A 19388-nucleotide genomic window follows, 5' to 3' on the forward strand; every position below is an offset into this window, starting at 1 on the left:
ATATCAAACTGACATAAAAACAAACAATGTATAGACTCATACAAAAACAATCCATCTCTCGGATTCTACCAATTACAAGGCTTCAGTGCTTTGAGCTAAATGCTAACTTCAGCATGCTAACTGTTGATTTAGCAGATGTGTTTATCGTGAGTTTGTCTTAGTTTGGTGTGGAATGTCATTTTTTGCAGGTATTGATCAATATCAGGTCATTGTCAAAGTCGTTTATCCAAAATTTCATATTCATCCAATAACATGAGTTGTTGTGGGATCATTTTACATCCCTCGAGCCAAGTGACACTAGAATGCTACAACAGAAGTGATATTGCATAGTGTATAGTTCACCAGGCTTCACTTTTACCAAATGACATCACTTACGGTAAACTGGGGAGAATTAAGTTTCTTCGCTCGTGTCTCATAATTGTTTTGTTAAAGAGATCTTTGCAGTCACTGTTGTTCCCCTGGAGGGATGGGAAAACAGATTGGCAACAAGTGAGATCACTGAGTGATGATAAAAGCCCCAGCTGAGCCGGCTGTAACAGAGAGTGGAGATGGCACTGACTGCGGCAGCTCTTCTCATCTGCTCCATTTTGGAGGGCCCCGCTGGTCACAGTGAACCCTCTGAGGAAAAAGCACTTATGTTCAAACTGGAAATTCTATATCTCCCAACTGCTTTCCAAGCCGGGTCTCTCCACAGCTCACACATGCTTTTATTCAAATAAAGCTTAATGAATATTAATCCGCCCATGTGAGCCACAAATCTATAGTTACGAAGGCATATGTTGAAAACTGATGAGAACCTGAACTTTCCGTACGGTTAATTTCCAATCTAGTTAACTGCTTCAAAGGGAGGAATAAAGGTGAGTGTCTGCAGAGTGCCACCTCCGTGCTGCTGTTCCCAACTTAATCCACAGAAATGATAAAAGGCTAGTTCGAAAAAATTACGAAACACGCATTCCAGTTTTAATAAGCACTTTTGCTTTGGTGGAAATAATCTCAGATGCAGAATCTTAACACCTAGACAACAGAACTGTGTGCATGACACCTAGAAGTAAGTGAGGATGCTTTAAGTGAATCAACACTGTAAAACTGAGGACAAATATTGTTAAATTAAGCCCTACAGACCCATCCCAGATGTTCCCTCTTTCACACAATTGGACAGATTTTCGTACATCTATTATCATGAGTAAATGATACATAAATCACACAACCCCAACTGGATGAAATGTGCGAAGTATGATGATACCAAAGAGGACAAAAGGCAAAAAACATATTTACAAAAAACAGCTCGCAGAGCAATACTGTGGCACAAATGAATTAGGTAATGCAAGCCTGGTGTTTCTTTAAGCATATGATGCAAAATCCCTGCAGTAACTAAAACCATCATCAAAGCCATATTCACAGCCGCATAGCTGATGTTTTTATGCAAGGTCAGGACGTCGCTCTGCAGACTGTAGTGCTCTTCACTACTGAGGACGCCCAAGTCATGTCTTTCTTTCTGTGAATAATTTAATTTTCTCTGCAGGAGAGTTTATAGTTGAAAGTTACACACAGTGTTTTTTTTAAGCATTTCTATTTCTTTAGGCCAACAAAAGAAATATATATATATATATATATATATATATATACTATTTCCCCTTCAGAGTAGTATAACTGGCAGTGTGGAGAGGCCTTGCAATAGCAATTAGACCTTTAAGTAGGGAAATAAAATCTATAGAAATACAATCAAGCAGGTTAAAATAATAAATACATTTGTTTCTTTTAATCACTTTTCATTTTTCTTCTGAGGGGGTGGAGTGCATAACCTCAGCATTTCTTAAAAAAAAACTCTTAGCTGAAAAGGAAATAAAAATGTTTTTTGGAGGGAATACAGTGCTACACTCATCTTACTGTTTCACTGTTTTGGACAAGGATTAAAGCATAAGATTCAACACCAGACAAAGTCTAACCCGACTGGGATGTTGTTGCTGACACGCTAGAAATATCGGCAGAGCAAGCATGTTGTGTGGACCTACTTAGAATTACACAGAGGATTTCCCTCAGTGCAGAGTACTGTCTTACCACCACTCATCACTCCATGTGTGGGTGAGTCCCACTAGGACTTTAACTGGTTTCCAGCAAATAGGTTACAATTCATAGGTGTGTGAGGAGATGTCTGCTTGACTTATTACACAGCTTCAAATGCCCGAGGCTAATAGACTTTTCATGAACTGGAGCCGGCCCACTGTGCTATTAGGACAGTGTAAATTTAGCATCACAGTTCTCACTGTCTAGGAGTACGAGAGAAACATCTTCTGAATCACAGTGTGTCTTTCACAAACTGACAGTAATGCGTTTTTTTCCACATTAACATTTCAAATTTTCATTAGTTCAGTGTAATTAATATCAAGGCTTTCATAATCCAGGGAACAAGGACCAACTGTAACGCCCCGGGGATCAATGTAGTATTTGTGATTCTGATCCTCAGGTTTTCTGAAGCACAGTGAGAAAGCAGCCACCTCCTTTTATTTTAGTGAGAATGAAGCATCATAGCTGCAAATTCCTTTTATTGAGATGACAAACAGCCAGGAGACAGGTTCAATTCTTCAACCCAAGCTCAAGGTCTCTGAAAGACCTTTCATAATGTTTAGCAACTCATTGGGTCTGCCAAATAATTATCTAAGACAATTCTTAGTTTTGTGAAAAATAAATTGTGAAATTGTGATGTTGATAAAACTAATTTCAACCTCATACCTCAGGATATCAGCTAATGTTTTACGAGCAATTATGTCTTTGAAATGTTGCTCCTTTTTAGTTCCTGCAACTCTCAAAGAGAGCCTAAAGAAACAGATGGTCTAAGGCCAAAGAAATGTAATGAGGGTTAGGGTGAGTCTAAAGTGAAGGTAAGACGTTTATCTGCCCGAGCAGCAGTTGGACCCATTTAAAGGCTACATGTTGGGAGTAATTACAAACCTTCAGCATACTTTAGAGCGCTTTAATGCCTTTTAGCTGCACTAAACAGTCTGTGTTTCACCATCTTAGTCGTAGCCTCAATGAACCTTTATATTTATACATTACTGGTTTAAACCAAATCCTATAATAAGCCTCCAATGAAATAGAAAAGCAAAAAACAATTCAATCTCAATTCTATACTTTTATGCTAAAATAGAGCACATTGTACAGCATTAGTGACCCTTTCTTTTAAAGATACAGTATCTCCCAGAGAAGCAGCTTCTCCTTTGTAAGGTTCAGATTATTCATATGATATAAATATCCACATATTATATCCATGTTTCCAAAATAACATTAACCTCAACGTGAATCTCAGCCATGAAGACACTCGTAGGCACACGCTCGCACGGTCCCTCTTAACAGTTCCACATCAACAATACAAAAACAATTATATCTGTGAAGGACAATGTTTCAGTTCCATGACTCCATAATACACACACACACACACACACACACACACACACACACACACACATACAGGCAAGTTGTGTGCTTAAAATGATTATAACTCCGTCTTAGCGTTGTCATTAAGTCCATCCGAGGCTTTTGCCCTCAAGTCATCCTTAAGCCATTTGTTGTAAACAGCAATGGGGTCGATGTTCCAGTGTTTATGGAAAGAGATGGGCACCTGGTGTGCCAAGAAGTCTCTGGCATAGTCCTCTGGGCGTGCCTGAAAGGTAAGATTAAGTACAGTCATTTATTTGGAAGCAGCCACAAGAGACTGCGCGCAAGTGCTGCAGAGAGCAACAGTGAAGGCGTGAAGGTATACGTTTATGTTGAAAACTGAGCAACTGAAACTATCGTGTGTTTAGAGATGAAATTCAACCATACACGAGTAACCCTATTAATAAGTTGTAACAATAGGCCCCTTTTCACGGCAGCCAGTTTGACAGGTCACTGCAGGGTAAACACGGGTGTAATCAATAACATTAATTACGGCCGTCTTCCATTTAGGCTCTGGTTTTTATCCACGTTGGCTCACTGCAATGGCTGTGACACACAAATTAGAAGGGGACCATAATTAATTTGATCAGTCACACCTGAGTTTACCCTGCTATGACATGTTAAAATGGCTGCTGTGAAAGGGGCCTAAAATTCAATGTATTGATTTGTCAACATATTAGAAATCTGGTATCTTAATAGAAGCCCTTCACACTCACAGTGCACTCACACAGGTGATTTCTCTCATCTCTGCTTATTAGCACTCCAAGCCAGACCGTGTGAGTGTGTATTTCAATCAATTTTCTTACAGAACTCATGCTGACTCGTCATAGAAGGAAAAGCTCAAGTGTGGTTAATAATAAAATTAATGATGGATGATTTCCTTTGAGCTGCTTCAGTTTCAGGGTCTTGGTTTTGTGCATGCTGGTTCATTGTGACACTGCCATGGCAAACTGGGACACTTGAATAGAGCAGAGCCGTTGTTGATGTTGTGAGTAACATGTGTGCTTTTCCTGCTGTGATGAAGTAAAAATGTCTGCTTTTATTTTTCTAAAAAGCTCAGATACATCCGACTTAAGAACATGTGCTGAAAGGGTTACCATATGGATGCCCATTCAGATCCATCATTCAAAGTAATTACAACCATATTAATTGATATAGTGCTATGATATCATCACACAGCGTTTTTAACCTTCACAAAACCAATCCTGCAACCATCTTGAGTCGTCCAATGATGTGCATAGTAGCAAGTTATACCCTCGGGAATCTTTCCCATCTTTACCATCCATCCCGTGTGACGTGAATGTGACATGATGCTGCAATTACATTGTGTCAGCAGAAGGGTTAGAGCTGGAAAATCCTCACGTACCTGTAAGCTTTGCAGTCATTTTTCATTTTGTTTGCCAGATGGGAGATACGGTGACTGTCAGGAATTCACGATATCTCCAAGGTAAAATTACAAGTACCGCAAAGCGGTCTAAGATACGACTTAAACGCTGCATAAGCAGGGGTCGAATCAGCTGGAAGAACTGAAAACACCTGTGAGGGCTCCTGAATATCAGATACCAGCCAGTTTTGTTGTCGACTACCAGTAAGATAGAGGTGTCTGTCTGTCTCAGGATGATGAGTCCGTAAAAGCTGTGATGAAATCTGACTTTCTCTGCAGAACATTCGTTTAAAGGCAGCACGAATCTCACTGCAAAATGTCCCCTTGAACTGAACAGGCACTGAAGGGAAGATGATTTGTCACCGAGCTAAAGAAAATTATTTCCAGTAAATATTTGGATTGTATTTCATAAAAAAAAAAAATAAGCCATATCAATCCCACCAACAGTGGTACAAATACACACAGACGGAGACACGAATGAATATATTGTAAGAGTGTGACGACAACCTGGTGGAAGAGTGGACTGTGTGTGACGGGAAGTCCGACGGCATTGAGGCACATTCCCAGCACCATGTCATCCGGCGCGTCATTGCTGTAGCACTTGCAGCCGCTGTCAAGAAGTCGGACCACAGCCTCCCTGCTGAACACCATACTGCAGCAGCACAGAGACGGACATCACCAATGTTAAACTAGATACATGGGACTGATGATTATTAGCTGCACTGTAAATGATCACTTTGGCAGCAAATGTTGGAAATGACCAGAAAATAACAAAGTATATCTTTCAGCTGTCATCGTGTTCAGCATGTTTATTTCATCCAGTCACAGAGGACGACAGTGTAAGTGAGTGAAACTGAAAATCAAGCCGAGAGGGAGAGATGGTTTTTCTGTGAATCGGCTCTGCACAACAATGATGTGACATCTCTTTGGAAAGAAAGGCAATTACACTTGAAAAACAAATCTTGGGCTGCCAAAAAAATATCACTCATCTCTCCACTCATAACAGTTATTAGAAGATATCACTTTTGAGAAAACTGGCAGTTGCAGTGCTGTAAATTGTCACAGAGACTGAAGTGTCCGTAAATAGTTTCTCACTCACGGCCCAAGATGTGTCGGTTGCACAGCTTCCCTCCAGCACTGACAGCTGACATGTAACCTGTGCTTATTGCCCACTTCTTCTTACAGGCAATAACAAAATATCGGCCCTTTGGAATTATTATTTTAGTCCTATATGTTGTCTTGCAGTAACCAACCGTTTGTATAGTGTAGTGTGAATATTAAGCATCGGCTCCCTGTCTTGTCTTATCAACCGTTTGCTTTATTTTGCGGTGATTCATTCCATATTGTTATTGAGCATCTTTTATGCAGCCTGCAAACCACGATGTCCCTTAAGGGAGCAACACACTTTTAAACTGAACTGAAACGGTTTATCAGTAAATTACAGATTACGGGTTTTCCATTACATATTTTACAGTGCCTCCGCTGCCTCTGTATCTTTCATCATTATTCCCCCGAGCACCTGAGCGGAGATACTCACCCTCCACCTCCCGTGATGTAGCTGTAGCCGCCTTGGCTCAGGCCGTAGCCGTACCTCTCCCCTAGACACACTGGTTCAGAGGGGTTGTAACAGCTCAGCAAGACGTGTAGTCGGGAGAGGCTAAAGGAAGCACAGATCAAACTCATCCCCCGCTCATATTCATTATACACAAATGCCCGCGCCGTACACACACATATGAAACCGTCCATTTAGAAGGTGAAAGAACTGCTGTCCCTCATGCACCATTACACATCCAGGGGCTTCCACATGAGGAGGCAACCTGACAGATATATAGCCGGACTTCAATTTATGCACTGAGCTTTTTAGATGTTCAACAAGATGGTAATATCTCTGGAACTCATTTTCCCAAAATGACTTCATTCGGGGCGTTTCTCTCGTTCACTGTGCAAACCTTTTCATGGCTGTGAGACAGAATCTGTTACAAAATGTATGAGTAAATGTCACTCAAACTCAGAGAAAAATGAAAGCATGGCATTTAAAGAATGAGACGCTGTGTGTCCCAGTTGAAAAAAAAAAGAAAAGGTGAAGAAACACCAGGTTGAAAACTCATTTCCAGATGATGAAAATATACCTGATAAGTGTGTCATCATCCACGACAAGGAGCCACTTGGTGTCCGGGACAGCGCCGCTTAGAAATCTTTGAAGGATGGCAAAAGTTTTCCCGCAGTGGCCTGCAAAAAGAGACATGCTATCAATACACTGGCCTGTACGACTTAATCACATATTGACCAGGTGCTGTAATCTGGTTTACAAAGATAAATCACCCTGTCATGGTAAGAAAAAACACACTTGGCATAAGCAGGTATTTACATGCGCACACACACGCACAAATACATACGGAGGACAACAGCTCTACCACAAAAAGAAACCGGTAGTCGTAAATTACGCTAATGCTAAAGGATTTGAAAGCTAACCAACTGTCACAATTACTAACTAAGAAAACAGCAACATTATACTGAGAAGACATTACATAAGACAACAGCTTTGATGCCTGATGAGAATAAAAACCCATTAGATGTGGCTGTTAGGGTTTCAAACAATATGAAAACCATTGCAACAATGTGTTAATTAGACTTTCATCCTCTTGAAAGGAGCCTTTGAGGAGGCGATACAAATGAGCGCGAGCGACTACGGAGCCCAAACCTAATAAGGATGCAGTACATTTGCAACTTTCGCTTCTATTTTAGCATGAACTTGACAGTTGCATGTTTTACAAGCTACAACGTGTGAACAAGTACCGGTTCTGCATTCTGCTCAAGGACACCTCAAAAGCATTCGGGGCTGTAGGCGGACACCTCAAAAGCATTCGGGGCTGTAGGCGGACACCTCAGCCATACTGCAGTGATAAAACATTAAAAAGGGGAAAAAATGACTTTGCCACCTTGTTAAGATTCGTATTGTACAGCATTAAAGAAAATCTCTCCAATGCAAGGATGTGTCCTCTAGAGCTTTGTGAGCAGAGAGAAAGCTGTTGTCTACATTCTGGCATCTCAAAGACATAATAAGGTATGTTTCGCATGATGGGCCAGGCAGATCAAACTTTTACTCAGGCATGTTTGACATGACTGCCAGATGGAACAAAATGTTCTGCCAACTCCCAAAAACAAAAACAGTGATGTGGTAGTACACAACACATACCATAAGAAATATATTCTCATCAGAATCCCAATATCTGCGCACCATCAGGGCTAAGACATGGAAATCCCTGGTGGCAAGCATCACAAAGAATACTGAGACCGTACTGTTTTATTTATAAGGCACTCACGGTGTTTTTTTTACCGAGTATCTGAATATAGAATAAGTAAGGACACCTTGAACCGCTGACAGGAATAAAATCCAAAAATTCACTTTTAGAGGCAGATTTCCATACAAGCCTGGTAATCGTGTTTCTAGTTGGAGGAGGTTAGTGAGCGGTGTTCAGGGGCATGGAGAGATGCAGTATCTATCATTACAAAGAGACCTACCACTGCTACATTTACCTGAGCATAAAGCTCCTCAGAAGAGTCTTCCATCACTGGGTCTTCTCCCGGAATCAGACACTTGACCATGAATAGCTGAGTATTTACTTGATTAAATTCCTAGGCCATTTTCCCATTTCAAGGTCTTGCATCACCCTCACTTGCTCTGTCTTGACTATATCAAACAACTTGCAACCTCAGAGTGTTGAGTTTATTTTTCCACTGTCAAAAAAAAATAAATATATATATATATATATATATACTGTCAGGCTTTTGTGTTTTTACCAGACTTCATATTTCTTTGTGACTACAGATGGCGGCGCCATTACCCAGACACTTTTTAAATGGGGTCCAATTGAATGTATTTTTTGGTTAAACTAGACTGTAGGTCAGTTTTCTTTATGTTTCATGCATAGTATGTATCGATCCATTTAAATGTATTAGCTAAATAATAGCTATTAGCTAAGGTCTGACCATTCTCTTCAAAATATACAGAAATATTGTATTTTACAAGCCTACATTAGTGCTACAGTCAAAGCGCTGGCAAGTCAGTGGAATCAATGAAGTCAGTGGAAGGTGAAAAAATATAGGATAATGCGGGTGATTCCTGACATATTGATGCCTGTTGACTGTTGAGTCAAGCAGCAACCATTACCAAAAATCCTGAGGTCACGGAGGAACAGAAAGGGGTCAAAAAAAGGAAGTAAATATGTACGTCCCAACTTCACCTCAACTCTAGTCTGATAACTGATTGGTATCATGCGGGTATTCGGCACTGAGGGATAGATAAACTGCTCCTTTTTCATTTGACCTTGGCCATGTATCATTTTAGTGCATGCTTATCTGATCACCAGAGTGGCTAGTGGCTTTACCTCACCCCTACGTGACTGACTCCATTGCATATATGTTTTCAAATATACAGTATAGTACAAATTAGATTTTCTGTTGACATGGTGTTGTTTAATCAAAGGTCATTCATCTTTAAAACCTGAGTCAAACCCCTGTCTGTCCGTATTCCTGGATGGAGATGGCATCAAGAGTACTTTGTTTGATTGACAGTACGCATAGTTACTAAACTGAAAGTAGCTTCAGTATCTGGCTGCTTACCAAACTAAGAGAAAACCCCTCTGCCTTGATGATGGCATTGTGGATTGCTGCCAAACTTCCAACAATCAATTGTTGCCTCCCGAAAAAGTAAAACTCCTAGCATGCAGTGGAAGGCAAAATTAGAGGAAAAGACTTCAGTAACAACACCATTTATTGGTTGAAAAGAGCAGAGCCGTGGCTTTCTCTGGTGTAAGACTCGCAAGCAACTCTCAGCGCTCTGGGCTAGGTAACGTGTGGAGTTATGCAAATGAGCAGGTTTGAGAAGCCAGACAACTTGCACTTGATTTTTTTTTTTTATCTGTCATGGCATAACCAGCTGTCAGCCTGCCAGCTTGGGAGTAAGCAAACCGTGAACGGCAGCACCCATCACCTGTATCTGTAGCATGGGGCACAATATCATGACCAACATCAACTGAACATCTGGATTATTAATGTTGCTCTGCTTAATGGGAAAGAATAGAAGACCATTGAACATATATTTTGGTCAGAATAGGTTCCCAGTTTATCTACGCACTAGAGCTGCAACTATGAGTCAGTTAATCGATTCATTCGCTAGTTCCACATTGTCAAATATGAGGATTTGATTCTTTTTCTATCTGTATATTAAATCAGAGTCAACTTAAAGGGGACATATCATGAAAAATACCTTTTTCAGTGCTTGTGCACATACATATGGGTAGCTGGAGTGCCTATCATCCCCACAAACTGTGAAATAAGACAAGCCAGTCAGCTTCTTTGTGGACTGCAATGGATCAGAAAACATGTGATTCAACAAGCCAATCAGATGTGGATCCACTTCCTATGTCACACGCAGGCTCATTAGAATGTACCACCCCCCCACGGCTTGAGAACTACCTTTGTAAAGGTGCACCTTGCACAAAGTTAATTACGGGAGGCTTAACTAGACAGGCGTTAAAACGGAGTGTTTCAGGAAAGACAGACAGAATGTTTTTGAACATTAAAGCCTGTAAACATGTTCATTTTCTTACATCTCATTGACCAAATGATTAATTGATTAGATTGAGCAAATAATCAGCAGATTTACAGTATCAATAATGAAAATAATGAAGAGAGGCGCTGTGCTGGCCTCTGGGATTTTACAGTCACCTCCAACTTTACACTATAGGTCTGCCATCTCGAGAGGCTCTGCAGTCACGATTCTACTTTTATGAGATGCGTCCGTAAGGTCAGTGGTTGCAGCGATGCTGTAAACAACTCACACATTTGCATTTACTGGTGGCGTTTTACCACCAGATACGGAGGCCCGGAGGGGACATAACAAGCAGCAGGCTGGACCAAAGACAGATTGTCTTGCTCTTCACAGAACAACAATATCTAGTCGCAGAGCGAAACTCCTCCATCCCTGCTGATCCCCGCTGCTGTCTTGCGGTTAGCTGACAGGGGTAACATCGTTCTGAATGTGACATTAAGGTGCGACGTAAAGGTTTGAAATCGGATTTGAGCAGCTGGGGCCGAGACACATCTTCAGAAATCTGATCAAACTTTCTCAAATCAGATTGTCCATGTGGATATTTCCCATGAACATTTGATTTAAAAACATCCAATGTGATTACTTCAGTGATGATCCAGTAGCATGCCTGAAATCTAAGAGCATTGACAATTGGTGCACAAACTACCTGTAGTTCAGAGTCGGGAAGGCAAAGGACCTGGTGGTGGATTTGTTACAGAGCAAGAAGCAGCTGAGACCTGGCTGTCACTATCCACAACGAGGAGTTGGAGATGAGGCGGCCCTCGAGCATGGAGGTTGCATATCAACAACAAAGTGGACAGATAACGGAGTAGCTTTACAAGAAAGGGTTGACTTTTATTCTCGACGAGGCTCGGCTCTGCAAGAGACTAGTCCGCATGTTCCTGCGAGTAGTTTGCATCAGTCGCTGCCTCAATGCAAAGAGGCCCTTGTTAAATATCTGAGCTGCCTGCAGACAGAACCTGAAGAGACTAAACAAGAGTCTTTGGAACAACAACCCCCCACCAGCTGGCTGAAAGCGGCTACAGCCTATGCATCATCTCATTAAGTTGCAACATAAGAGGTCTAAAGGTCCTGTAAAATGGCCGAAGTGGCCTCTGGCACAGGCAGCCAGAAGAGAAGAGATCTACCGCCGTCTTTGCAAGCTACCCTGGATTGCTTTGAGCGGTTGATGTTCTCATACTTGTTTCTGTTTATTATTCATTATGGATTTCTCGTGTCCAGCATTTCCCTCAGGAGAAGCTGAAGGATTCACAAGGCTCTCCGAGCTGCCGATTGCGTTTTCCTTCTCTGTTCCAGGTTTTCCCATTCAGCCAGACCTCGTGCTCATATATCAAGATCCACTGTGGGCTTTGTTTTCTTTGCTTCTTGATTACTTTTGAGTGAAAGTAAAATGAATACTATATGATACATGTTCTGTACTTGCTTGTTCCTGTACATATGACAACATGTTTTTTGTGTCTGCGCCATTACATGAAACATTGAAGATGTCTTTTGCATCGTTTAAAAAAATGTTTCCTCAAACTTCTATTCTGTTATATGATATTAACACTTAATTAATAATGATGGATGGGGGATTTGAAGGAATAGTTTGACAATATGGGAAATGCTCTCATTGGCTTAATAAAAGAAAGTTCAATGAGAATATGTGCACCACTGTGATATGTGTAGAAACTAATCAAACTAAGCATAGAGTCTGGAAACAGGGGGAACCAGCTAGCCCATCCAACCCTCGAGAAACGAGTTTCAAAATTGACAAGCTATTCCTTTAAAACAACACTTTAAAAGTTGTGTTTAAAAAATGAATTGAGAATTAAATCGATGAGCATTTATCGAGTGACTTTCTGTTCTTCTGAACATGAAGACCCCAAAGCGCTTTACACTACATGCCAACATTCACACACACATCGATACACCGATAACAGAGGCTGCCATTCACCCTCACTCACACGCTGATGGCACAGCCTTCGGGTGCAATTTGAGGTTCAGTATCCTGCCCGAGGACACTTTGACATGCGGGCTGGAGGAGCCGCGGATCGACCCGTCGGTCTTCCGATTGGTGGACGACCCGCTCTCCCTCCTGAGCCCCAAACGCCCCACAAAAACATATTATCACCAGCTCTTAACCAAACAAATATCTGGAGCAAACATTTCATTAAATACTGACAGTGCTGCAATTCAGCAGTGGATGTTGGCCAAGCTTCTGCTGAGTTAATGTGCAGTTTATAGCTCTCAGTCAGAGAGAAGCTCTGAAGGCACAGACCCATTTATCAACTCAGAATTATTCTGAGAAACATAAAAGAAGGCGTGCAATAGTTTGAAAAGATCTTAGCACCAAACACTAAAAAATACCGTCACAATTGACAAAAATGTCAAATAAAAGTTCAACCTTGGTTTGACATTTCGTGAAGCTTTTGATTGAAAGAAGATTTTATTGGCATCCCCTTTGAAAAAGTAGTCCGCTCGCTGAGTACGGAGATCAAAAAATCGTACATCGCAATGGTCTGATAGCAAAAAAGCTATGAAGAAATAACAGACCTCAGCGTGCCGTTATTGACCAATCAGAATCGAGTATTCATCAAAGCTGTGTCATCAGAAGCCTGCAAAAGGAGCACTTACCTCTTTCAGTATTTGGGACTCCCAAATCAATGGTTGGTATTGAAGGATCAGCGTGGTCACTGTAGTACTCTAAAAAGAAGGCATCCTGTTCCCAAGTCTTCTTTATCACCGGAACTAAAGCAAAGGGGAGAAAAATGAATAGTGTTCACCAAGTTTCACAACAAGCAGACCTCTGGTTCTGTGCAAATGGTTATTTCATATTTATGGCTATACGTTGCTTCTCTGATGCTTCCGTCCTGTTTTTGATAAAATGTTCTATTAAAGACGACTGAAGGAATGAATCAACAGAGAGGTTGATTTATTCCCTTTAATAGAAAATAAGAGAGGAAAATATGAAAAAACTATTGTGCGTCTTTAACCAACCCACCTTGTTAAAAGTTCCAGATACCTAAGATACGATAACAGACCTAGGTATTATGTGTATGACACAGATACAGCGTGGAGTGTACGAAACCTTTTGTCATTTGAGGAATTCAAATTTAAATACCTTTAAATCATTGCCACTTAATGTTCCATTCGTGTTATTAATGGTTAAAATCAATAAACCTTTACATCCTGTAAAAAAAAAGAAAAAGAAAAAAAAAAGGTACTCTCTGCAGTTGCAGCAGTTTTTTTTCTCCCCCCCCCGACAGTTTTCCAGTAGATTTGATTGGGGCCTGACTGATGAGATCTGGAGGTTTTGTGATGAGTTTCTGGGTTGTTGAGGCGAGAGTGTACGCGGCGCTGAGAAACACAGAATACCCAGAGATTCGCAGCAGCAGCTTGAGGCTGTGTTCAACTCTCATAAATCAACAAAAGTGAATCCGAGTGGCATATCGAACACCGAAAGAACGAACCAAAGGAGAACAAAAGTTGGGTTGGCTGGCCTTCGCTTCCTCTTATGGCTCTGAACTGAACTCGTGAAGAAAAGTAAGGACAATTAGGCTCTAAATATCACAGTGCTTTTTTATATCGCCACATAGGTATATATACTAAAGTGCATCATGCAGGTCAGACGTTTCCTGCCTGCTGTACTGTAGCAGACAATCAATAGATGTTAAGGATCAGTTTGAAAACACATTGAAACACGCTGCCAACCCACACATCTTCCAACTAAACAACCTGAACGTGGAAAGTGAAACTATATTCCAGACTACAGGTACTGAGTCACAGTAAGACACAAGATATTTTTAAATTCCTTTAAAGCAATTAGTATTTCAGTACAAATGTACCATGTGAATGTACTATATTACTACACTAAACTATACTATTCAACATGCATGTCACAACTTGGAAATTAAGAGTGTAATGAAGCAGAGGCACAGCACTCTTCATTTTTATACACAAGACATTTGTGTTATATGCTTTTTATAGTTTCTTTTATTTAATTTAGTATGTTTTGTCCCAAGTAGGAATTACATTTCTGTCTTTTGTTTTGGTGTTCGGGAGAATATTTGAAAAAGTGTGTTGTGTGCGGATTGTTTTTGATACAATAAAACCCAACAAACCTCTGAGCCACCATAAAGAGAAAAAGAAAAGAAAAACTGCAACCACATCAGATTGTTTAGACCTTTCTTTTTCCAACTCTAATTTCTAAATAGATGACTGCGCCTTTTCATGTCCTTTTTATTGTTTTTGTACTGCTGTGTATAATCACTCCAGATAAAGAAGAAGCAACACTTAGTGACATTGTAAATGAAATACGAGGCGCTTTCATGCCTTTTGCTTCTTGATCCAAGCTAACCGTTGATACATAAATCTGATATTCATTTCATCTTGAAACAGATGATGGCAGCTTGCCAGAGGAAATGGTAATTAAGGTAATTCGTGCAATTACTTTTGAGTGACACTCTTTGAATGAAGTGTACAATTTATCTGATCCCTCTGAAATTAATCTGCAATTTAATCTATTGACTCAACCGGCTACATTTTTATCGGGTTCAAAGAGAAGCAGATTCACAGATAGAGTCATTTCAAGCAAGGCTTGCAAATAAGCCGATTCAAATCAGTAAGTAATTTCTTAATGTCTGCAGGATGCAATTAGCATTCTTTTTATGCCGTAATATTATCAAATCCATTCAGACATAACGGTGGAAAGATTAAACAAAATACTTTACTATGACGATAAGCTAAAGCTCTTTTATAGTCACATGTGTCAAAAGTAAAACCGATCCATTACGAGTAAACAACGAGACAGAAGCATGTGCCATTTTAAAAGGAAATTGTGCATCTTTGGCGGATTCTGTAAGAGTGGGAGTGTGACTTACCTCTTTCACTGTGAAACTTCCTACACGTTTTCACAGCAACAAATATATCTTCTTTATTTACAGGCTCCCCCTTTGATGAAAACAGGAGACATGAATCAGAGAAATGCTCACATGAATATAAATCATTTATGATTAAAACAGAATCTATTTTACTGTGCAACTGTGCAACTGTGCATGCAGCTTAGCCAAATGGTTGAGATTGAGTTTTTCAGGCAATATTCAGTGTCTAAGTGATCTGTGGGAGTTGTTATCTTCAAAGTGAAATTAGAATTGGATATTTCTGTAAATTGTCTGAGGTCATCTGTCTTTGTTCTCCCTCTGAAACTACAGAAAGAGCAGCTGATAACACTGCAGCATGTTTAAAAAGAAATGAAGGACTTTATGCTGAATTAGGGGTACGTTTGCAAAATGTAAAAGCCTTGGGAGTAAAAAGACGAGCAACAAGTGAGACTGGGAAAGATGATGATCTGTGCGCATCTCTGAGCCCTTTGTTACCACATGCAGTGCAAAGCGAAAGAGGCTGGACTGTTTCAAAAACTCAAACAGTCACACAGAGAGATTCACTAAATCAACAACAGACAGAATGCATTAAGAGCGTACGCTACATTAAAAATGCCATCGGCTGCTGCACAAACCATCACTTTTTCAAGGATGTGATGTAAAGTAACGCTTGTGCCCTGATGACGCCTGAGCATCGTAAAAAACAAAAGTTGGAATATAAAAGAACAAAGTACAAATTAGGGCAGCAACTAGTCATTATTTGTCGTATTCATTTCCTGTTAGGAAACAGTTGTTTACTTACATGTGCAGAAGTTATAGAGCAACATATTTTGAGAATCTACAAATGTTGATCATACAGAACATCCAGCTACACTGACAGCACCGTCAGACCCACTCTCATCCAAGTATTACAGGACAGTGTGTACTGTAAGGCTGTTTTTACTCATTTTATAAAAAGACTCATGTCTGATACAAATGTGTGCCTCTGTGCTGAAATGCAGAGAGCAGCGATACCACTATAGGTTTATTGACTGAAATAAAAAGGACATGTTTTGTCCTTTGCCTCCTTGAATCTGCCTCTTGAGGCTTTTGACTCTTTGTTGACGCTGCAGCCGCGTGCCGCTGTGGTCCCTTCTTGGCAAATTTGTCTTGCAAGTGTTTCGAAAAACTGGCCGATTACGATACGTCCCCTCTTGTTTGGTCTGAATGGAAACTTCTCCCTGCATACTTATTAAACCTGTGACCTTCACGATTCTCCACTGGCTGCATAAGTCTTCCTATTGCTGGTGGCAAATGAATGCCATTTTATGAGGATAGTGATTCCACCGGGACATAAAAAATGCATTAATATAAATCTGACAATTCAGACTGCAACATCTAAACCGCATATGCACATGCAGAATGTGATTTGAATCACAAATGAAAAGATCAGATTGGATTTCTTTTCTGGCAGATCTAAGTGGGCAGAATTCTGAGGGAGGGGAACTCAGAATTGGGATAATTTCTGCTGTAGTTCTAGCATCCCAAATTTCACTCCCCTCACCTACTCCCGAGAAAGCTACAGTCAAGCACGCATCCCTGCACGCATCTGTTCTTCTTAACATTATTGATCGTTTTAGTGCGCATGAGGGGTCAACAACTGCAGGCTAACGGATGGCTGACCCTTCTAATCGGCTCCCAGCTAGAGAACACATAATACTGACAATATATATCGGGTGTAATGTGGCAAAGCATGCCACAATAATATACTGTAGCAGTATTTTCTTTCTTTTTACAATAAATGCAAATGCACACTTTGATTTGAAGTAGACTAAATTAGTTATTTTGCACATGACACTGAGAGCACTGTCCGTACTTACTTTGTAACCCGATCATTATGTCTAATGTTGATATCAAAAATAAGTCCGATGTAACTCTAGATTATGGGAGGATGTTGAAGGATGTGGCTTCGTTTCTTTCTTGGCAGATGAATAAATCAAATTTAGCATACAAGCAGAGCAAAAACTCCTGTCTTTTTAGGGTTAATGCACAATGTTCAGCTGAATGTTGGATAAAGGCAATCATATCCAAGGCCGTGCTGCACGGTGAAATATTGGTGGTGCTCCGATGCGGCCGTGAGCATGCCCGAATATCGTACATCAACGCAAGAACTGCCAGCATCTTCAAGCGAAGCGCCCTCTGTTTTATGTTGCTTAATTCTGTTCCCTGACCATCTCCTGGGAATCGAGGACAATCTAATTGATCTGCACACAGAGCAAATGCAGTACTCACACACAGAGGAGGCTTGGTGCTCAGAGCGGTGGCACAGTGGCGGGTCTGAGGGGAGTCCTCCGGCTCAGTGCACAGCTCAGGGACAGCAGTGAGAGGAGGGCCGTTCCCATTGTCCCAGATATACAAAGCAACCTGTAACAACACAGATCGATATTTGATCTGAAGACAAGATGCAATCTTCAAGGCATTAGTGCGTTATTATGAGCATTATAAGCTTTATGTTTTCCGTCTTATTTCCGAGTAAAGACAACAACATTTTCTCTCACAGGAAATGTAATATTTAAGATGCCTAACAAAAGACATAAGGGGATGACGGAGAGGTAGAACTTGAGAGCTAGAGAGTATTACTGTAGAGCAAAGTAAGATCTCGGATTTAAACTATTCTGCAGGGGACGATCTAGACATTACAGTAAGAGAATACGTAATGAGGACAGTAAAATCAGTGCTGTCTGAATATTGGCAACTGTCGGGAAGAATAAGCTACAAAAACCAGAAACTATGATGTTTTGCTGACTTACAGCCAGGAGCTAATCTACTGACAGTGAACTGGATTGACATCGAGGATTCATGCAATATTTGTCTGTACTTTATTTCTACTTGCATGAGGTTGCATGTGTGTGTTGTTGATGTGCTTTGTGGTGCTTGAAGGGCCAACAATCTGCAAAAATATAACTTAATGTTGTTCTAAAACAATTTACCATTCAAAAAAATATCCCATTGCATCTTGTTTTTTTAACATGTAAAGAATATACAGTGCCATAATATAATTGAATCTCTAGGACTGAACTCACGCCATCTCCAGCCAAACCACCTTTTCCAGACTGAGTCTGATAAGTTTGATGCCGTGTTTACCCAACAAAATCCCCATAGATGCCTCCCTGACTGCAATTCAGTGATAAAAATAAGAACCTCAATGCTGCACCATGACAATTCTCCGAAGTAATACGATTTCACTTCAGGGCTAGATGGATTTCATGCCTCGCTCTTTTTTTGTGCAAATAGATTACAGTCAGTCGGCGCTGGCTTGAGTGTGAGAAACAGGCCGCTTGATCGTCGCTTTCCAAAACACAACAGGTCTGAAGGCAACAGTGCGACTTGTGAAGTGTGTTACCTCACCTCATGTTTCAGGTCAATGGTGAAGTCAGATTTCAGCGGCTCATCTCTCACTTTGTTCGCAAGCCTAAAATGACAAATCACAGAACTTGGATACACATATACCTCTCAAATATTACAGCTGTGATAGAACGGAATGAATCAATTTTACAGACACAAACAGGTTTATTGCACATACTCACCGCACAACAAGGGGGGTGCTTATGGCCCAGGCAGCAGCAAAGTCTGGATATTTAAAGATGGAGGGATTCTCTGCAAACGCGTAATGATGAATGATGGTCGACTCCTCGTCATGGAGGGGCTTACCAAGAAACCACTCCTGAGAAATGACAAGTACGTGACAGGATGTTAGCATGAGAGCAGGTTACTTCTCTTTACTTTATGATGTTTACTTTCCTTTTTTTTTTTTACCATTAACATATCAAGCTTCTGGCCCAATTTGGGAGTTTTCACGCTGCACTTGCCAGAAAATCTTTGAAATTCTTTCCTGTGACTAAATTTGTCACCGGCTGTGAAAATAACGAGATTTTGTGATTGAAAAAAGATCAAGAAATACCAGGTAGTGTAGCCATAAAGGCTCTAATCAAAATACATGACATATCTCGAGTAAACAAATATATTTAAAGAAAATACGTACATGAATAGATTCATTTTAAAGGAATAGTTCAACATTTTGGGAAAGTCTCAGTGTGCAAATTTATGTTAGCTTTGG

The 19388-nt window shown here is 40.5% G+C and overlaps 1 protein-coding gene across 1 annotated transcript in view; it reads right to left on the minus strand.

Moving 5' to 3' along the window:
• Positions 1-2526: 2526 nt before the first annotated feature.
• The window catches only part of b3glcta (beta 3-glucosyltransferase a), a 56321-nt gene continuing 39459 nt past the window's right edge, over positions 2527-19388 (minus strand). Inside the window, exons 7-15 of the mRNA XM_031863802.1 lie at positions 18859-18995; positions 18680-18743; positions 17564-17695; positions 15293-15362; positions 13047-13160; positions 6946-7045; positions 6354-6473; positions 5324-5468; positions 2527-3658 (exon numbers count right to left, since the gene is read on the minus strand). Coding sequence (XP_031719662.1) covers positions 3491-3658; positions 5324-5468; positions 6354-6473; positions 6946-7045; positions 13047-13160; positions 15293-15362; positions 17564-17695; positions 18680-18743; positions 18859-18995 — 1050 coding nt within the window. The 3' untranslated portion in view covers positions 2527-3490. The remainder of the gene's footprint in view (positions 3659-5323; positions 5469-6353; positions 6474-6945; positions 7046-13046; positions 13161-15292; positions 15363-17563; positions 17696-18679; positions 18744-18858; positions 18996-19388) is intronic.

Source organism: Anarrhichthys ocellatus, unplaced genomic scaffold (assembly GCF_004355925.1).
Source record: "Anarrhichthys ocellatus isolate YVR2014 unplaced genomic scaffold, GSC_Weel_1.0 scaffold29, whole genome shotgun sequence".
Taxonomy (NCBI): domain Eukaryota; kingdom Metazoa; phylum Chordata; class Actinopteri; order Perciformes; family Anarhichadidae; genus Anarrhichthys; species Anarrhichthys ocellatus.